Source organism: Artemia franciscana, chromosome 8 (genome assembly GCF_032884065.1).
Source record: "Artemia franciscana chromosome 8, ASM3288406v1, whole genome shotgun sequence".
Lineage (NCBI taxonomy): Eukaryota > Metazoa > Arthropoda > Branchiopoda > Anostraca > Artemiidae > Artemia > Artemia franciscana.
The window spans coordinates 13,292,041-13,312,658 of NC_088870.1; the positions used below are offsets into that span (position 1 = coordinate 13,292,041).

The 20,618-nt window shown below is 34.2% G+C and overlaps 1 protein-coding gene and 1 long non-coding RNA gene across 7 annotated transcripts in view; one reads left to right on the forward strand and one right to left on the reverse strand.

Moving 5' to 3' along the window:
- The window catches only part of LOC136030007 (zinc finger protein 664-like), a 96,728-nt gene that overhangs the window by 19,612 nt on the left and 56,498 nt on the right, over window positions 1-20,618 (forward strand). Inside the window, exons 1-4 of one of the 5 annotated variants that reach the window (XR_010618153.1) lie at window positions 185-275; window positions 5,109-5,232; window positions 6,651-6,821; window positions 11,207-13,033. The exons of 1 other annotated variant lie outside the window; for it this stretch is intronic. Coding sequence is in view for 1 of the 4 variants with exons in the window: in XM_065708622.1 (XP_065564694.1) it covers window positions 5,199-5,231; window positions 9,153-9,324; window positions 11,207-12,162 (1,161 nt within the window). In the remaining 3 variants the exon portion in view is untranslated. 3 more of the 5 variants (XM_065708622.1, XR_010618154.1, XM_065708624.1) reach the window with 3 other exon arrangements.
- Window positions 19,006-20,618, reverse strand: part of LOC136030009 (uncharacterized) — a 29,944-nt gene continuing 28,331 nt past the window's right edge. For both annotated transcript variants that reach the window (XR_010618155.1, XR_010618156.1), the window contains exon 3: window positions 19,006-19,963. This is a non-coding gene — a long non-coding RNA (uncharacterized LOC136030009). The remainder of the gene's footprint in view (window positions 19,964-20,618) is intronic.

Here is a 20,618-nt window from a genome sequence, read left to right on the forward strand (position 1 = left end):
GTACAATAAGATTTGACTTGACGTTCGGAAGTAGTGAGTGGAGGGAATTGCAGCTGTTTTGTTTTCTCTTCTAGATTTTTAATTTTTTTTTTTTACGCATTTATTTAAGTGCCTGTTTTTTGCCTCTTGTGGTCATAACAGCGTTAAGCAGAGTCATCTGTAATCAGCACAAAATAGGTAGCAGAAAAAAAATTCAAAAGTAACGTGACATGATGGTTTACCGCGTGGTGTTTATCTAATCAATGGAAGCCACTCAGTCTTGATAATTTAGTGAGGTATGCACACAACAAAATAAATGGATTTAATGCCAAGAGGCTGGAGCAAATTATCCTAATATAAAGGAGCAACAGGCTTTGTCATCCTCAAGGCTCAAATTTTTGGGAGCCATGAGCAGCCTAGAAAAATTTGTTGGAATGAGAATCTCAACTGTAAATATTTTTTTTCAATCAGATTATACAATTCCCTTGAAACATGACATGGTGCCCAATATTACAAATATGGATGTACTGTTGTGGCGCCTCAATATTGTTTGGTTGCAATAGGCCTAGGCTATCTAAAAACAAGAGTTTGTGTATGACTGGATAGATTACAAAAACATCAAATGCAAAGCATAAAGCCTTGACATAGGCACTTTTTTTTAAATCCAAGTAGTTCCTATGTCTAGATTTTGTTGCTTGACAATCAACAAATTTCCTTCTAACTCTTATGAGGCCCCACTTTGTTAAGTATGTTTGAGGTTGGATCCTATCCTGTAAGTTCAATCAGTAATCTTATAACTTTTTGGTTGATGTCTTGTGAAAAGGGCCATACCATATATTTACCATAGCAGTAGAAATAGTACACAGGCTAGGTAATCAGGATTTTTGCAGGAAACTCAGGTAAATTTATAGCAAACCATATAACTGGCTTTTGTATAAAGTGAATATACCATTTGATGCCTTTTTTATGCTCTTTATGAATATATGAATCAGTTCTACCTTAAATTGATGTTTAAGCACTTTTTGAGCTCTTAAAAAATGACAAATTTTCAAAAAATTATGACAGTTTATATAATTAACTTACCCATAAAGCAAACATACCACTTGATTCTTTTTTTATGTTCTTTATCAATATAATAGTTGCTCCTATTGTAAATTCAAGTCTAAGCACTTTTTAAGCTCTTAAAAATGATGAATTTTCAATTAAAGTAGCCTATTAATTATCTGTCATTTCCAACAAAATAATATTATGTTTTCTCCTTGCTGTTTTCAAAAAAATAATACTCAGTGCAAAGAAGCAAACGCCATAACATTGGTAAAATTAATTTATCCAAATTAATATTGGAAAATCAGTGCTTATTGATTATATAACATTAAAAGAATGGATTTATAATGAAACAGTAAGTTTAAGATCAATGTTTCAGAGTTTTAGACAAATGTTTTAAGCCTTTTTTATACCCCATATTTAGGTCATTTTTAAGAGCTCAAAAAGTGCTTAAATCTGAATTTGAGGTAGAAGGGATTATTATACTCATAAATAGCATAAAAAAGGCATCACATTGAAAAGGCATCACATCACATTGAGTCTTGTCTACAGATACCAGGTTACACTCAAGTTTTGGATTTATATAAATAAGGCACTATAGTACAAAGGGTTAAAGCCATTTTGGATATCCCTGGCCACCTATAGGATGGGATAATGAGCCAGTTTCCCAATGTACCCAAATAATATCCTCCTTCTATGAGGATATTACCTTCCCTCTAGGAATAGTAATTCAAAGATAATTTAGAATTTCTATGTTTGAGATTCTTTCCATCATTTAGATAATATTGAGCTCTGTGCTAAGTATAAATCAGCAAAGTTGTGACTTGTGCTTCTTTCTGTGGATAGTATTTTAAGTAATTTCTAATGTCTTATTTTTTCCTTATTTCTTATATACTCCACTTCTTTCTTTTTGTTTTTGTAGTCCACTTGTAAATAAAAAAAAAAGACTAAAACATTTCTGAGTATTTGCTGAAGCTTGGTAAATTCAAGAAAAATATTCAGAGAGATATACCACTGCTCCTAGATATTTTGGAGACTACTTCTAGAGACCTAATTATTGAGGTAAGAAGTTTGATATAGGAAGGTGTAGAGACGTTTTAGACATTGACAACAAGAATTAAGCCATACACACAAACAGCACAAATGCCTAATGGTAAGTATCAACTGTGGTCAATAGACATAAAAATTTCCGGAAAGAGTGAACCAAAAGATCAAGATTTTGATCTGTACTTGGAGGGAAGGCATGTTGCTTCACATGAATTTCCTCAATCCTTCTTAGAACCAGCATCAGATGTTGAAGCTAGAGAGAACTTTCAATGTCAAATTGCTCAAAGATGCACTGAGGCAGTTAAGAAGGAAAGTTGAATTTTGTCCCATCCCCTCTGAGTTAATTTCTTTTACAAAAAGTACAAAGTCAGCCCACTTGTCATATTTTAATGTCTTGAAAGCTTATCTGCAAAGAAAGTTGGAGAAATAATTACCTTGTTCTTTCCTGGTCAAAGGAGCCTTTTGTGGAGACTATAAGGAATTGTTTTCTGGTGAAGTGAAATTTGCTGTTGAATAAAAGAACTCAGAAGAGAGAAACCTGTCCAAAGAAACATACCATGTTAAAAAAAAGTCTCAAAAAGGAGAAATAATCTACAATTGAATCAGGAAATGATGGAAATAGAAAGAAAGGAAAGCCGCCAGCATAGGAATGTTTTGGAAGAAGCTGCCAAATCCCTCAATTTGTCCTCTTGACTCAGCTACTTTCCAAGATAGGCAAAAGCTTTTCCTATAGCATTTTCCCCAATTTCTTCACTAATTTTATGATTAGCCTTAATGGTTCTAGATAATAAGGTTCTATGTTGGTTTGGATATTTTCTCTCTTTTTTTTTCTTTTTGCAAAAATGTTTGTTGGCCTATCAATTGTATAACACCTACTCCAGCATAATAAATTAAGATCAGTTAAAAATGATTTAAATATGTGGATAACATTGCAGAGAAACATTATAATCATATTGATAGAAGCATGCTGTTTATTATAAAGTAAGAATTCCATTTGTTTTGTGTTTTCCTCTGCTTTTGTATATGTCATAGGGTTATATATTTAACCATAAAGGGGGTTGGGATGCATTGTCAGAAATGTAAACACAATATTAAATATGAAAGATACATTTTAATCAAAATATTTGTCCAAAATTGACCACTGTCAATTTTGTACTGGGGGTAATATTCTATTGAAAGACATGGATAAAACTAGAAAGATACAAGATAATCTAATTAAAAGAAAGAGTATATGCATTATAAAGTACAGTAATAATTTTACTACTATAATGTTGTCTTACAGTTTTGTTTACAGACTAACCTAGGGTTATATCTGGATCCACTAGGGGGTTTGGGCTGCTCTTCAGTTATGGTAGTAACACATTAACCATTACGTTTGGAAAGAGAGTTTGGGAATCAAACGGTTCCATTCTTGTTATTGTATTATGTTTCTTTAGAAGAGAGTATATACAATACTGTTACCATATGCTTTCCATTGTTCGCAATTGCTTGAATCATTGTTTTTAATCTTAACCATGTCTGTAGTATAGCATCACATCATGGTAAAACAATGATAACAGTGGAATAAGCAATATTGATTAGTCTTTTTTGATCTCTTCTAATAAAACAAATATAGATATCAAAGCATAATAAGATTTGATTACAAATCAATCCTTCTTTCCAATATAATTGCAGTTGCCAAGGCAGTGGGCCTCATTTTCTACAAATGATGCCAGATATAAAAGATTAATGATGCAAATCATATCTACCATTATATTTGGACAAAGTATAAATTGAAGAATCAAATGCTCCTTGTTATTATTGTTCCCTTTAAAGGAGGCCATACAAAAAGATAACTATCATATTATTTCAAAACAGTTTTGAAATGTAAATTAACATAGATGTAAATATGAAAATTTGATTTACAGAAAATTAATGATGAAGTGAGAATGTCATTTATATATTCATTTCTTGTGGTTTTCTATATAGCCTAGGACTTTGTCTGGCCCCATCAGGGTAAGAGCAAATAGTCTTGGATCCTATGAATATAGATACCCTTCAATTTTCTATCCAATGCTTCTACAATAAGAAATAATGCTTGGAGAGTATTAGCCTTCATTAACTTATTAGTGATAATGGCATCACTTCTATTACTCCTGTATAAAACTGCTGGGAGTTTCTGTTACCTAGTCTTGTGGGGTTGGAATGTTCCTGGATTCAAACTAAACTTTATTAAGCTTACTTTATGTATTTACTTGATTAATTAAGTTAACACTAATTATAGGTTTGTATTTAACATCGTCTGGAATGGTAGTTTTAAGGAAGAGCCAATGGGTAATGATCCATGGTAGGTGAGCAAGCATGGAAAGTGGGTGTCATTTTTATCATTTCTAACCCCCTGCCCTTCCCCTAAATCTAAGTATCCTAATTTATTTTGTGACTTGCTTGTATCCTTCAGAATTTCTGTGTATAATTTATTAATATGAGCATCTAACTGTATCTGGTTTCTAAATTGGGGCACAAAATACCAACTTTCAAAAATTTGAAGATATTATCTATGCTGTTTTTGAACCTGACTGGGACCCATCTATTGTTGGAATGCATAAGGTTGAATCCTTGTTCTGAAATAGGAGCTTGTGACTCAACATAAAATACTTCTAACTCACATATTGAAAAGGAAACTCAAGCAACCTATAAAAGAACATAATTTCAACAACTATATTACAAATGATGTCATTGATGTGGGAATAATAATAAAGGGAAGATTAGGAATAGAAGTAAACTGCTGGTTAAATATGGACCAGAAATTAGATGGAATAGACTTAAATTGTATCATATTGTCATTTGGTTCAAATCTAAATATCACAGAAGTCCTTGTAAGCCTTGTTGAGAAATGTTGACCTCAAACTAAAAAAAACTAAGATTTTTTTAAGTTTATCTTAATATCATAATTGCACAATTTAGAATTTCTTGATCAAAGTAGTCTGTTGTCAAACTGACTCATTTTGCTTGTTTTGAATAAGAAATTTGCACGTGTTGTTACTAATCTTGTTTTTTAGGACAAAGAACCTAGGAATTTGATGGAGAATCACCTGGAGATGTAATCCATCTTAGAGAGCCAAGTGAAAGCTCAAGTTGACTTTGAAACAATGGACCTTTCTGATCAACCCATGCTTAAGAAAGGTAATTAATAGTTCTTAGAACTTAGCCAAATATTGAAAAGCATTATTTGTATTTTGTCCTTTATTCTATTTTTTGAGACAGTGTAGTAAAGGAGTTTAATGTTTCTAGTTTTACCCAAAACAAGAAAGCTAAAAATGATTTTATCTGTTAGTGGACTTAGGTCTAAACATTGGTGGGGAACTAGACTGTTTTTTGGGGTGCTGGAGGATTTCTTTGTTATCCCTATTCCTGGGGAGAATGGGAGATATTTGGAATCTGTCTTGTCATGGTGAATCCTGTCTTTCATCTTGTGCTTATAGGCTTGATTACTTCAGATCTTACTTTTTTTGGCCTTACTTAGTTTGGAAAAATCCTTTTGAGATGTATGAAATTTGCAATTGTAATGAAGTATGCAGCCCTGTCTTTATTTCATTTGCTGTTTTTCCTCTGTCTTAAAAGTAAAGAATAATATTAAATTGCACATGAGCAATAATTTGGAGTGGCTTATCATGTCAAGTTGAAACTTCTGGCACATCATGAAAGGGATGTTCAACTGTTCTAAAGGATGCTCCTCTATTACTAATAATATACCACTAACACAATCCATCTTTTGGTGGACTCAGGCCCAGACATTGGTGGGGAACCTTAGAGTTTTGCTGGGTATTGGGGAATTTTTTTGTTACCCCTATTCGTGGGGTAATTGTAGATATTTGCATTCTATCTTATCATGGTGAATCCTACCTCCTATTTGGTACTTGTAGGCTTGATTATTTACTGAAGCTGATTAGAAGAAATTTTGTTTTTAGACAGAGCCAAAATTTTACTGTCTTTGTTTACTACTGATCTTACATTTGTTGGCCCAACTGAGTTTCGAAAAATCATTTTCAGATGTATGAAGTTTGCTGTTGACATGAAATGTGCAGCCCTATCTTTATTTGAGTTGCTGTTTTTATCTGATAAAAGTAAACACTAAAGTAATACAATCAAAGTTAGCTTGTGTTGAAAGTCAAGTTGAAAACGAGTAGAATTTACTGTGAATAATGAAATACCATTTAACCAGTTACCTAAACAGGGCATAATTATGTTATAATTAATGCAGGTATTATATTTTGGTCAATTTCTTTGAAAAGCATAGAAAATAGAAGATGAGTAAAAAAAAATTTTTCATCAAACTAAAGTAACACAAAACATAATCAGAGCTTAAGTAGGGAATAATGTAAAAAAATAGAAGCTGAATAAAATTTGTTGCATCATGATATAGGAGATTTTTGTGTTCTTTGTTGAATGTATTTCTTTGGAAGCTATTTTATTCATGGCTAGTCTCCTATCCAGTGTCTTATGAATATCTTCTAGCTTTAGCAGAGTTTCATATTTTTGTTTTGCTTTAGCAGAGTTGCATTTATTTGTTCACAATGAAAGTTTATTTACAACTGTTTTAGAAGCTGATGGGATGTTTTTAAATGAAAATTACCTGCAGTTTGGGATTATGAATCCTGCCGTAGTTCCCAAGGAGGATGATAGTACTTCAGTCATTGCAACAAGTATTCCTGTAAAATTTGAAACTGAATCAAACTGTATTAACTCGGATATATCTGCTATCAAGGACGAAGGTATGTTGTAAAACCTCTTCAGCTCATATGTATATCTTCACAAATATAAACCATGTGTGTATTTGCCTTTGAATCTGTTTGTACAGTTAATCAATAGCTAAAATTTTAAGGTATAAATGCGAAAGTTAGGTAGAACAATGTTGTATAACAATTTGTAATAATTGTCAAGTTTTCAAATACGACCCTGCTTGGCATTTGTAAAGCTTGCTAGAACACACTGTTCAATGGTGTCAATTCAGTATCACTTTTAGTTAATCACAAGATAGATATATTATTAAGCTTCAAAAGTTACTTGCTATTAAAATGGTTTAAAGTGATAATGGAGGAATGGTGCAGTCAATCTTTGACTTTAATGCACTGAACATGTGTATAAGCAAAAAGTGTTTTTCACTTTTTATCATCACTAATCCATTGAACATCTATGGAGAGTTATAAGTGTATAGATTATAGAATAAAAGTGTAAATAAAAATGTCCGTTTCTCCTATTATATGGATGTTATTTTTTTAAGGTTAAAGAGAAAAGAGGATTAAATGCTCTTTTTTTTTAATAAAATGGTCTAGATATTAAGGGTGAGCAGTCTGATTTTCCAGAGGTGAGGAAATGCAAAAATGTTTTTAGTGCATTGACCACTGGCCACAACTGTTACTGCCTTAAAAAGAACCAGTAGTGCTTTGTAATTGTGCAAAAGTTAAATTTGTCATAAAAAAAGGAAGAGGATCTTGATCTTCAAGAAATTACTATGAATGAAGAAATCAATTTTAAACTAGAAAGTCTTAGGCTGATAGCTGCACTTCTTGTGAAAATATGTCTTTTAAGGCTTATTATTTATTTTTTATTATTAAGATTAGTGGAGCAGCATTATTGCTTCTCAATATGAGTTCAAAGTAATTTTTGTTAGAAGCGATAAGTTACACAGAACCATTTTTTAACAATGAAAAAAATGAATTGTAAGGTCAGGATACTAAGTGTTTGACTTCTGAAAGGGTCCCAGTTCTTATTCATTTGGAAAAAGGATAATGGAAATCGCAATGCTCATGTTCCCGCTTTCCCCTTGCTGGTTTGAAAATCCTTGGATATAAATTTGGCTGGTTATGGCTTGCATGAAAATATTCAATTGTACAAATATTTCTTCTTTTTTATGCGTTACCATACTGATTTTTATTGAAGTGATGTTGTATCCATTAACAGGCTTGTAAAGGTAGTTTGTATTTTCTGTGATAAATTTCGTTACTTGTTTAAATTAATTTCTTTTTGCTCTTGGTTAAACCTCTCATGAGACTTAATGGCATTGGTGTATAGGGTTTTGTATCGATATTTACTTCTAAGTATTAACCTTCTATATGTTTTATATGGGTTGGTTGCATGCAAGTTATGGGGGGAGAATGAAGAGGGTTTGTTGTAGGTTATTTTGTAACTTGAGTTACAAGTTGCTGATTTTTTCTCGCTTCCCCTTTTTACGAAAAATAAGAAAGGAAAAGTGTCTTGCTAGATTCGGAAAGATAAGATGGCAGTAGGCTACTCAAAATATTTTTTGCTTTTTCATTCCCTACCTCTGATTCTTTTGACACTGCATAATAAAAAGTCAAAAAGATTATTTTGTGTAGCAGGGGCTTCATCGGCTTTCTACTAGAAAAAAACCTATTTTGAATCTATCAAGTTATTTTCCTCTTTTTTTCACAGTTCAGTGTTGGCAACTGAAAACCCTTGGGAAACTTTCACATGACTTGCGTGAATTGCTAATTGCGTAACGACCCACATAAATCGTAGGAAACCTTGTTTTCAGTTATGAATAGACCTAAGATGGGGAAAGAATGTTTTCCCCATCTTTTTGGTCTCCTTGGTTGGTATGGTACAGTACGTGTCCTTGGTAGGTACGTCTGTATGTTGTCATGGCTAATTCTGTGGTTCATTTTGGTGTCCTCGGTGCTTTAAATAGTACTTGGTACTTCTTCTTTTTGTACAGGAGTATGGAAAAAAGAAAATTTTGTGATGAGATGCTATGGTTAGCTACAGTTATTTTTACTAGAAAATGAACTTACATCCCTTTAAAATTGGATATGAATTTAATTTTGTTGCAAAAAGTAAAATTGAACTTTGAAATATAGGCAGTTATTTTATACAAGGGTTTAGTCTTAAGATCAATAACATTGATATTGACGAAATAAATAGACCTTCATAGGAAATTTTTTGACGTTGTATTGTCATAATAGTATGCCGTTAGAAGCTTTTTTACTCGTAATTTTTATTCTTATATTTCGTTCAGTTTGAGAGGAGTAGTAGATTCAATCTCCTGTGTTGGCTCACACGATTTAACGGCATAATTTTTTTCGGCATTTGAAGACATATTCCCAAATGAAGACAAACTATTTTTGGGTATTACAAAACCTGTTTCATCACCTAAACACAGAGATGTTGCTTCTGATATTTCATCCTGTACATCTACAAGCCTCGAACCTGATTTTGACTCTATTGAACAGGACTTAACTACTATCAAGAGCGAGGGTATGATTGCCTCCTGATTCCTCTATTGCCTTTTCAAACAGCTAGAAGTATAAGTGATATTTGTAGTTATATTTTTAATTACAAATATATCACTTTTGAGTATCTTATTATCCATTCAGTGCAAATGGCTGATAACAGAATTGAGCTTAACTCTAGCATTTATGTGATTTTTGATAATTTATCTTTCTATAAACTGTTTATTGGATATTTGATTTCCCACTTTCATAGTTATTTTAAATTTTATCCAAGAATGTGAATCGCAGAAGTCTGAGCTGCCCAAGATTATGAAGAGATGGGGTTGTACCAGGCTTTAACTACGAGGGCCGAAGCTCTTAGTGGGTACAGGAAAACTGCAAAAAGGCAGTAAGATGTTGCATATCGTGAAAAATCTCCCAAAAATTCATAGAATATAAAATCCAGAGAACTTTGCATAAAATAATGTTTCCCTTCCTTGTGTCAAGATTGAAGGTCCAAGCTGCTGGTATTAGTGAGCAAGTGAGTATAGCAACGAATTAGGGTGTTTGCTGTTAAAGTATAAAAATACAGATTTAATAAACATGGTCAAACTACTAAGGGAGGACTAGTTGCATTTATTTTTTTTTCATCTTGGTATATTTGGCGTGCATATTAACAAAATTTTACTTTGTATTTGGTAAGATAAGATAAGATATTTATTTCAAAAAAATCACTATCACAAGCCCTCAGGGGGCCGAATTCGGACTTCGGAGTCGACTAATAAAACAAACAAAGCAAAAAACACTAATAATAATGAATGATCAAATTATGTTTAAAAATGCATATATCATGGTCATTAAAAAAAATATAAATCATGGTCATGATTTATAGTTTCAAACAGTTTTAATTTTATGTGAGAATAGGAGGATTTTATTGATTTCCTCATTACTTTGATAATTTTTGCCCTTAAAAAAAACGAATAATTCATCACAATAGTTCAGGGGATACTATTACCCTCCGAAAAATGTTGGCCGCATTCCTTCGGCCATTCCAGGTAATTCACCGTTTTAATACGTCCTTTTGACAATCTGAATGGACATGATGGTTTTCTATATTCAGTTTAACATCTTTCTTTTATTCAGATTAACATCCGCCTCGACATTCCCACAAAGCTTCAACTTAATATCTTGCCTTTCCTCAGATATTGCACGAGCCCACATTTTCAAATGTACTACTTTTGTTTAAATATTTGCTAATTTATTTTATTTGTGGCCCTTGTTTCGGGACCTATGGGAATTTTCATCATTGGAGACATTTCTATTGAGCGTTCAAATATTTAAAAAACTGGCTATCTCGAAATTTTGATGATTTTTTTTTTGAAGGGCATAGAGGAGGGAGATCTCTCCTTCCATCAATTTTTATTTTTAAAAAGGGTTTTAATTCTCAATTTCCATCTAATGACCCCTTCTGGAGTCTCAGCAAACACTCCTTACATTTTAAGTAGCTCTGGGTGAAAATTTAGCTGAAAACCCATTAATAATGTGTTAACTTATACCCGAAAGGTTATTTTTGACATTTGACGTGTTGCAACATTAAACAGGTGTCTCGCTTCCGAGTCTGAATTAAATGGAACCATTTTGAAACAAAAAACTGCATCTTTCGTAATCATGATTTATACAAGCTACCATTTAGTTTTATTTTTTTAAAAATAACCAAATCGTCTGTAACACTCTTAATTTCAATTTCATAGTCTTAAATGGCCATTCTCTCTCTATCAATAATATTCCTACCTCAAAACACAGGGTTAAAACTAAATTGTAGGATTCGTTTTCGAACTTGACAACCTGGAAAAGTATCACCAATAAATTGTTGCTTCTCTGCATCGAATATGTTTTGATGTTTTAAGTAAATATTTTTTCTACTTTAGACGTCCCAGCTCTCCTGCCGTTTTGCGACAATGCATCACCGGAAATACAATCCTCTAAAATAATTAAAGAATTGGATACTGGATCATTTTGCCCAACCATAGTGAAAAGTACTAGTGATTCAAGTTATGACTGTAATTATAAATCCTCTCCTTATTCTGACAAGAAAGGGTACACTTCAGTACACTATTCAGATGCTGTAAAGCAGCTTGAACTTGAAAAAGGAATTCCTGTTGTCCCATTAGAAAAATTGTCTGAAAAACTCTTTAAGCGCGTTATGTGCAATACTTTAAAGAGACATAAAAGAATCCACTCTGGGGATAAGTATTTCATGTGCTCTATTTGCCATAAAACCTTTTCCCGTGCTGAAAATCTGAATGTGCATCAAAGAATACACAGTGGGGACAAACCTTTTAAGTGTCTTATTTGTGATAAAGGATTTTCTCAGTCTCAACATTTAAAGACACATCAAAGAATGCACAGTGGGGATAAACCTTTCAAGTGTCTTATTTGTGATAAAAGATTTTCTCAGTCTCAACATTTAAAGACACATCAAAGAATGCACAGTGGGGATAAACCTTTCAAGTGTCTTATTTGTGATAAAAGATTTTCTCAGTCTCAACATTTAAAGAAACATCAAAGAATGCACAGTGGGGATAAACCTTTCAAGTGTCTTCTTTGTGATAAAAGATTTTCTAATTCTTCAAATTTAAAGACACATCAAAGAATACACACTGGTGATAAACCTTTCAAGTGTCTTCTTTGTGATAAAAGATTTTCTAATTCTTCACATTTAAAGAGACATCAAAGAATGCACAGTGGGGATAAACCTTTCAAGTGCCTTATTTGCGATAAAACCTTTTCCTGTGCTGAAAATCTAAATGTGCATCGAAGATCACACACTCGGGATAAATCCTTCAACTGTGCTAAGTGCGACAAAGCCTTCTCCCGTGCTTAAAATCTAATTTTCCATCAAAGAATAATACTCCAGAGATAAGCCCCCAAGTATTTTATGAAACTTTTTTCCAGGCTCCAACTTTAGATATGTATCAAAGAATTCAGAAACTTTTCAAGTGTGTTATTTGTGTTAAAAGCATTACCCAGACAACAGCTGTGAATGTGCTTCAAATAATATTCCCATTTGGTTGAAAGTCATAGAATACATATTGGAGACACGCCTTAACAAGCATGCAATATGAACAAATAAGTTTGTCACTACTTCAGATTTGTGCTGGGATGGAATCATCTATACCAGAAAAAGCCATACATGTGGAAAAAATTTCTGAGAATTTAAATTTGAACTTTAAACCACGAAATATCCACTGTGACTAAAAGTTTGTTACCATAGTTATGTTCCTGTTACTGATAACCAGATATTAGAAAAATAATACATATAGACCCCCTTGTGACGTGTAGGAAAGGAAGAACGAAGGAAAGCGTACGCAATCGTCTAAGTTTTTGCGGCTCTGTTTCTGTAGTTGATACAATAAAAAGATACTAGATTGTGATAAGATCAAGTATAGAAATCCATAGAGCCTAAGCTAGTTTTGAAAAACTAGACCATGATAGTTGCAACTGTTTCCAATAGAAATACATTCCAAGTCTTCTACACTTGGCTAGATTCAGAGTTTTGAACTAATCTTTTATGTGGACATGGTGGGTATTTTTTTGTGTTTTGTTGATGAGTCCTACTGTACTCTGCAAAAGGGAAGACGTGAGTTGGAGTGGTATTATGAACGTGGAATGTATTTATTAGGTCAGCTCTATCATATCAGAGATATAGGCAACTGTAGTCTCTGCATTCTCTGGTGGTATGATAGATGTCTCAGGTAAGGTATGAGCTAGGTGGCTCTACATTGCACTTTCTCAACTTTTTCTCTATTTCTCTTATTAAGAGGATACTATACTGATGAGTAATGCTCAAGTATTGGATTTAAACCCCACAAGAAAGTGATTATTTTGTAGGGATCATAAAAAATATTTGCTTAATGATTGATATCTATTTACTGCGTGTAGCATGTGTGCATGAGACTGCAAGAGCTTTGTCTCGGGTGGGCCTGATGTTTGAATGTCAAAGAAACTTTTGAGTTTTCAAATATATCAGGTTTTTTTCTTTCAATTGTGAAAATTAGGTAAAACTTAATATGTTTAATTTCAGATGTTCTATTTCCCGTAGTCGTCATAGTTAAAAGACAATTAAGCTAGGTAAAATGACAGCTCAAATATTCAAAGGAAAGTTAAATGACATAAATTAATCCTTTTTTGTTTCTAACTTTCTGGTCCAGTTATCCATCACAGGCAATCCCACCCCTCCTGCGGAAAATTTCGCTTGGGAATTTCTTCCCACATGTGAAATTGTCATTTTTTTAGAATGTTGTTGCTTTGTTAAAATAATTTCTGTTCATTTTAAATTTGCTTGGCCCTCATTTGGAATTTATTCCATGTTATTTAAATTAAATTTAACCAAGAAATCTTGTTAAAGGTACTTCAGACGGGAAAAACTTTTAATTATGGCACTTGGTATTAACCAAGTGACATATAGCAATCGCCAATTCTGTCGGTCTGTCTGTCGGTCCCGGTTTTGCTACTTTAGGCACTTCCAGGTAAGCTAGGACGATGAAATTTGGCGGGTGTATCAGGGACGGGACCAGCTTAAATCAGAAATAGTCTGTTTCCCAATTTGACCACCTGGGGGGGGGAGTGGGGGGCCGGTTAATTCAGAAAAATAGAAAAATTGAAGTATTTTTAACTTACGAACTGTTGATCAGATCTTAATGAAATTTGATGATTGGAAGGACATCGTGTCTCAGAGCTGTTATTTTAAATCCCGACCGCATCTGGTGACATTAGGGCGGATATGGGAGGGGGAAACCTAAAATCTTGGGAAACACTTAGAGTGGAGGGATCAGGATGAAACTTGGTGGGAAAAATAAGCACAAGTCCTAGATACATGATTGACATAACCGGAACGGATCCGCTCTCTTTGGAGTGGTTGGGGGGGGGGGGGGGTAATTCTGAAAAATTAAAATTGAGGTATTTTTAGCTTACGAACGGGTGATCTCAATGAAATTTGATATTTAGGAAAATATGGTGTCTTAGAGCTCTTATTTTAAATCCCGACCAGATCTGGTGACATTGGGGGGAGGGGGAGTTGGGAGGGGGAGACCTAAAACTTGGAAAAAACTTAGAGTTGAGGGATCGGGATGAAACTTGGTGGGAATATTAGGCACAAGTCCTAGATACATAACTGATATAACCAGAACGGATCCGCTCTCTTTGGGGTAGTTGGAGGTGGGGGTGTAATTCTGAAAAATTAGAAAAAAATGAGGTATTTTAACTTACGAATGGGTGATCGGATCTCAATGAAATTTGATATTTAGAAGGATATCGTGTCTCAGAGGTCTTATTTTAAATCCCGACCGGATCTGGTGACATTGGGTGAGAGTTGGGAGGGGGAAACCTAAAACTTGGAAAATACTTAGAGTGGAGGGATCGGGATGAAACTTGGTGGGAAAAATGAACACAAGTCCTAGATACATGATTGACATAAACGGAATGGATCCTCTCTCTTAGGGGTAGTTGGGGGGGGGGGTTATTTATGAAAAATTAGAAAAAATGAGGTTTTTTTACTTACGAACGGGTGATCGGATCTCTATGAAATTTGATATTTAGAAGGATATCGTGTCTCAGAGCTTTTATTTGAAACCCGACCGGATCTGGTGACATTGGGGGGGGCGTTGGGAGGGGGAAACCTAAAACTTGGAAAACGCTTAGAGTGGAGGGATCGGGATGAAACTTGGTGGGGAAAAATAAACACAAGTCCTAGATACATGACTGACATAACCGGAACGGATCCGCTTTCTTTGGGGTAGTTGGGGGAGGGGTTAGTTCTGAAAAATTAGAAAAAATGAGGTATTTTTAACTTACGAACGGGTGATCGGATATCAATGAAATTTGATATTTAGAAGGATATCGTGTCTCAAAGCTCCTATTTTAAGTCCTGACCGGATCTGGTGACATTGGGGGAAGTTTGGGGTGGGGAACCTAAAATCATGGAAATATTTAGATTGGAGGGATCGGGATGAAACTTGGTGAGAAAAATAAAAGCAGAAGTCTTACATACGTGATTTACATAATTGAAACGGATCTGCTCTATTGGGGGGGGGGTTAATTCTGAAAAATAAGAAAAAATGACGTATTTTTAACTTACGAAGGAGTGATCGAATCTTCATGAAACTTCATGTTTAGAAGGACCTCGTAAATCAGATTTCATATTTTAAATCTCAACCGGATCAAGCGTAATTGGGGGGGCAGTTGGGGGGGACCGGAAATTTTAGAAAATACTTAAAGCAGTGAGATCAGGATAAAACTGGATGGGAAGAATAGAAACCTGTCTAAGATACGTTACTGACATAACTGGACCGGATCTGCTCTCTTTTGGTGGAATTGGGGGGGGGGGGGTAATTTTGAAAATTGAGGTATTTGTAACTTACGAAAGGGTGGCCAGATCTTAATGAAATTTGATATTTAGAAGGATCTTGTGTTTTAAAGCTCTAATTTTAAATTCCTACCAGATCCTTTGACATTAGGGGGAGTTGGAGGGGGAAACCGGAATTCTTGGAAAACGTGAAAATTGGGTTTTTTTTTTATCTTACGAATAGATGATTGGATCTTAATGAAATTTGATTTTTAGAAGGAATTCATGTCTCAGAGCTCTTATTTCAAATCCCAACCAGATCTTTTGACATTGGGGGGAGTTGGAGGGGGAAATCTTGGAAAACACTTGGAGTGGAGGAATCGGGATGAATCTTGGTGGATAGAATAAACAAATGTCCTTGATGCGTGATTGACAGAATCGTACGGGATTCGCTCTCTTTTGGGGAGTTGGGGGGAGGGGTTCAGTGATTTGGCGAGTTTGGTGCTTCTGGAGGTGCTAGGACGATTAAAATTGGTAGGCGTGTCAGGGAGCTGCACAATTTGACTTGATAAAGTCGTTTTCCCAGATTCGACCATATGGGGCTAAAGGGAGAGGAAAATTTAGGTATTTATAACTTACGACTGGGTGATCGGATCTTAATGATTTTTGATATTTAGAAGGACATCGTGACTAAGAGCTCTTATTTTAAATCCTGACCGGCATTAAGCCTCTTATTTTCCTTTTTAAATCAATCTATTGATTCATAGAATTTTGTTAAAGCTCATACCATATGATCTCTTGGCCCTTAGCTCTTCTCGCCTCGTCACAAGTGCCATATGAGCTCTTAGCTCTTGTTTTTTTTTGGGGGGGTGCGTTCTTGATTTCAGGGGGTGAATTTGTATTATGTGCCAAAAATGTCAATGCCATCTCAATTCCTTCCTTGTCTGTATATCTGAAGTTTCATCAAAATATAGCTGTTTTAAAGTTGCCATTAGTTAAAAAATATAGAAAGTTTGTAAAAATCCCTAATTCTCCACACGAATTTAAACGATAAATCCCCCAAATGCAACCATTGTCAGGCACCAATATCTATAGTAAGCGATACCATTTCACCCTTTGTGATCAAAAATGTGTACACTAGTGGTACATCAGAACGTTTTCCTGTCTGAAGAATCTTTAAGGTCATTTATTTAAGTAAAATTTCAATAACATGGAATTAGAGTTAGGACAATTTTACATGGACAGAAATAGTTATATCAAATAGGCAAGGAAACTATATCCTTTATCTTGCTTTGCTAAGAATTCAAACAAATAAAAATATAAAAATGAATCCTATACAATATTCCATACCATATATTTAACTCGCATTTGGGAATATAGGTAAAATGTCCCAGGATCTTTCTTTTGTTCATTCTTTTTATTTGTCTTGCTCACACTTTAGTTACTCACGTTTAAATGCAGGGAGAATTTCCTGTGGAGGAATTATCCTTAAGGGGAAATTAGAAGACATCGTTTGTAATTATGATGCGTGACCGATTAGAGAAATAAATTTATTGTTCTGGGTAAAGTTATAATTCCTATGAAAACTTGTAAAAATAGCAAGTCAGGTATGTGTCTAGATTTATATTCATGTCCATTGCCATATTCTCAATGACAATATGCCTTACCATTATATATTAATTCTTATTTCTTTAGATCCATAGATGAAAGTGAAGTGACCAAGATTGTTTGAGTTTTACAATACTTTTCATTGTGGGTTTTATTCTTGCAAGGGTTATTAAGGCCGTGATTAAGTGAACTTTAAAACATCGAGCTTCAAAATTGAAGTTCGGGTAGCCTTCTGTCTCTCAATTCTCTAGAGACTGTCGATTGTCAAAAACCATTGAAATATCACTTATTCATTGACGGAAATAGCAGGCTAATTATACCGGCTTGTCAACCTGGTTTCTAGGGCGATCTGAAACGATTCTTTCTGGCAAAAAACTTGTAAAAACTTCAGGTAGCTGAAAATACTCTATGGGACTGTTGGAATACAGGAAAATACATCGAAAAATGGTTGCAATCATCTTACAGGTTATTATCTTCTGCTCATGATAGTACCGATTTTGTTCTCAAAGCAATATCCTTCATAGAGTAAACTTATGAAAAAGAGCTAGACATTTTTAAAATTTCTAAGCAATTAGAGGAAATAGAGCAAAATCCTAGCAAACATTTTGTAGCATCTTCAAGAAGCTACGGCCTGATATTAAAAGCGGTATCTTCCACCAATGAATACTTGAGTACTTTTTAAACATAAATTTTCAATTTTAACATGGGATTTTCGAGTTCCATCAGTTCACTTATTCACGGCCTTAAGCACATCTTTAATTTTTCTATTTCAATAAAGCAAATTAACATAAACAATTTTTTTGTCAAGTAGGCTAGATATTCTCTTGAAAAATATAACCAAGCATTGTGAAACCAAAAATGATAATAGCTTTGAACTGCACCTGTGCCTGGACCCAGCTTCTTTGCCCTGTTTCCCTCCTCACCGTGGAATCTTGCCATTTTGCCTTTTTCACTTTCATTATGTCCATTTTCCAATTGGTTTATCAGTTTTTCTTTTCTTTGTTGAAATAACTTGTAAATGCGAATACTTGAAATATACATATACATTTCTTGAATTTAGCTTCTTAAGACGGATATGCTAGGTAAAATTTGATTCATTAATCTAGTTGTATAACAATTTTATCCATTTCCTCTGAAGCGAAAGAAAAAATTACATTCAATGTGCTTAGCCCACTAGAAAAATAAAAAATAAATTGAAACCTATCAATCTCTATTTCTATAAGCAATGATATCCTACTATAGCCGCTGCTAACCATATGAAGAAATACAACCAAAAGATTCCAAAATATGCCTGGCACCAACTCCTTCTGCACTTGGTGCAGTTCCATAGCGTCATAGCAATCGTGTGCTTTCTTTTTTTTGTAGAGCTCCTTCATTTTCTCTTTGTATGAACAAATAGTATGAACTATTTTGTATGAACAAATAGTATGAACTATTTTGTATGAACAAATAGTATGAACTATTTTGTATGAACAAATAGTATGTACACAAAAATATGTGAAAAAAGAGTTGCATAAGACTGAAAAAAGAGTCGCATAAGAGTGTGCTGCAATTTGTGCGACATCGAGTTGCAAACCACCAGGTTGAATTAAATGTGTTCTTTCTTAGCTGTATATTTTTCTTATATTTGTGTTAATATTTCACTTATTGATGGTAATATTTTCGTTTGGAATATTTTTGTGTACTATATTTTTGTGTACATACTTTGTGTACATATTTTTGTGTACATATGAACAAATAGTATGTTTGTATGAACAAAATATTCAACAAATAGTAATTAAGCACAAAGTTTAACATAAGTATCAAAATTTACTACAGTGTCCATCCTTATCTATTCTTTAGCTTGTGCTGGTTCCTTTCTTAGGTCTCCTGGAACAATTTCCACGATATTACAGACATCGTAATCCATTTTACCCAACACCAGGGTGCAAGGTATTGGCCCATGAACCGTGTTTAGAGGACATGGTAATAAGAAAAAAATTGGGGGCACCTTGAAGAAGAGCAAAGGCACAGTGTGGAGCTAATTAGACAGGGGGGGGGGTCTGGAGAGTTACAACTATAAACACTCATTGCTTGGTAACCGTTAATTTACTTTTAAAGTAGAGATGCACTTATGTCTGTACCTTAGTTGAAGAGGTATTGTTTTGCGTTCGAATGCATTTTGGAAGACGAGGAGGGTTTCCGAGCAGCCTGAACGGGGATTCCTTCAAGTGATTATTGGTTTCAATAATCATGAAATTGCAAATACACTTAATTTCCTAAATCAGATATTTGAGGGGAATAAACTTACTACCTGGTTTTCCAAACGCGGACGCAAATAGTTTTCGCACAGTCACATGCTCCTTCCTTATTTGACACAGAGCATTCACATCACCCGTAATGTTCACACTTGAGTTTTGTTTTTCATCGGCTTTTGTTTCTGTATGTGGTCTACAGAAAACTTCCTCCAATTGTAAGTCTTTTAGGGTGTTCACTCGTTAAGAACAGACTGAATCAGGTACGGAAGATCCAGGTTCAGGCACAGCTACCGAAGGTCTGGGTTTTATGGGCTTCAATAGTTCTCAAAAGACTTTTAGTGTCTAATGGCTCTGGAGAAAATTGCAATGGAATCTCTCCACAACCTTCAAGGTCCTTACAATGGTCCTATTTCAGATAAGGACTCGCTAACAGATTCCACGTTAAAGTCTGTACCAGTTGAGCATCCCAAAGACTTATTATTTTTAGTGATTCGAACCTAAAATTAAAAAAAAAAAACGATGGAAATTGAGAACTGGAAGGAGCCATAAAATGAACGACACAAATCAAATTAAAATGCCCCCCCCCCAGAAAAAAATTGATCAGCATCTCCCAAACAACGAAGACGTTTGCTATGCATATTAACAAATGTCTAGATAAAAATAACCATTGGTGAACGAGCAAAAAGTAAAGATAATCATTTCGGCCGTATTTTGATTATCAGCAGCTTTCCCACAGTCAAAATTAAATACTACCTGGTTCTTGCCGTTTCCAGTTCCCGGAACTTTGAAACACCAACTCTGAAAAAATTACGATAGCTTGTTAGTTTACAAAAACATTTTAGGTAGAATTAAATTGTCAATTGTAATTATGTGGCTAAGACGATCAATTTCAAAAATACTCTAATGATTTAGTTCTGACATCCCAAACATTAAAATTAAAACAGAATTTTGATTTGAGCTGCCGCTTGACGTAAAGTATCTACCTCTATAGTTGTTAAGTGTCCATAAATCTCGGCCTATCATTAACCATCAAATCTAAAAATAGTCAAGGAAAGCCAAACAGCGTTTATCTGATTGCCCTTTTTCAGAAACATTTCAGATTTCTCAATAGTTTACACCTTTTCTTACAAGCACATATGGTGAAGTCTCCAG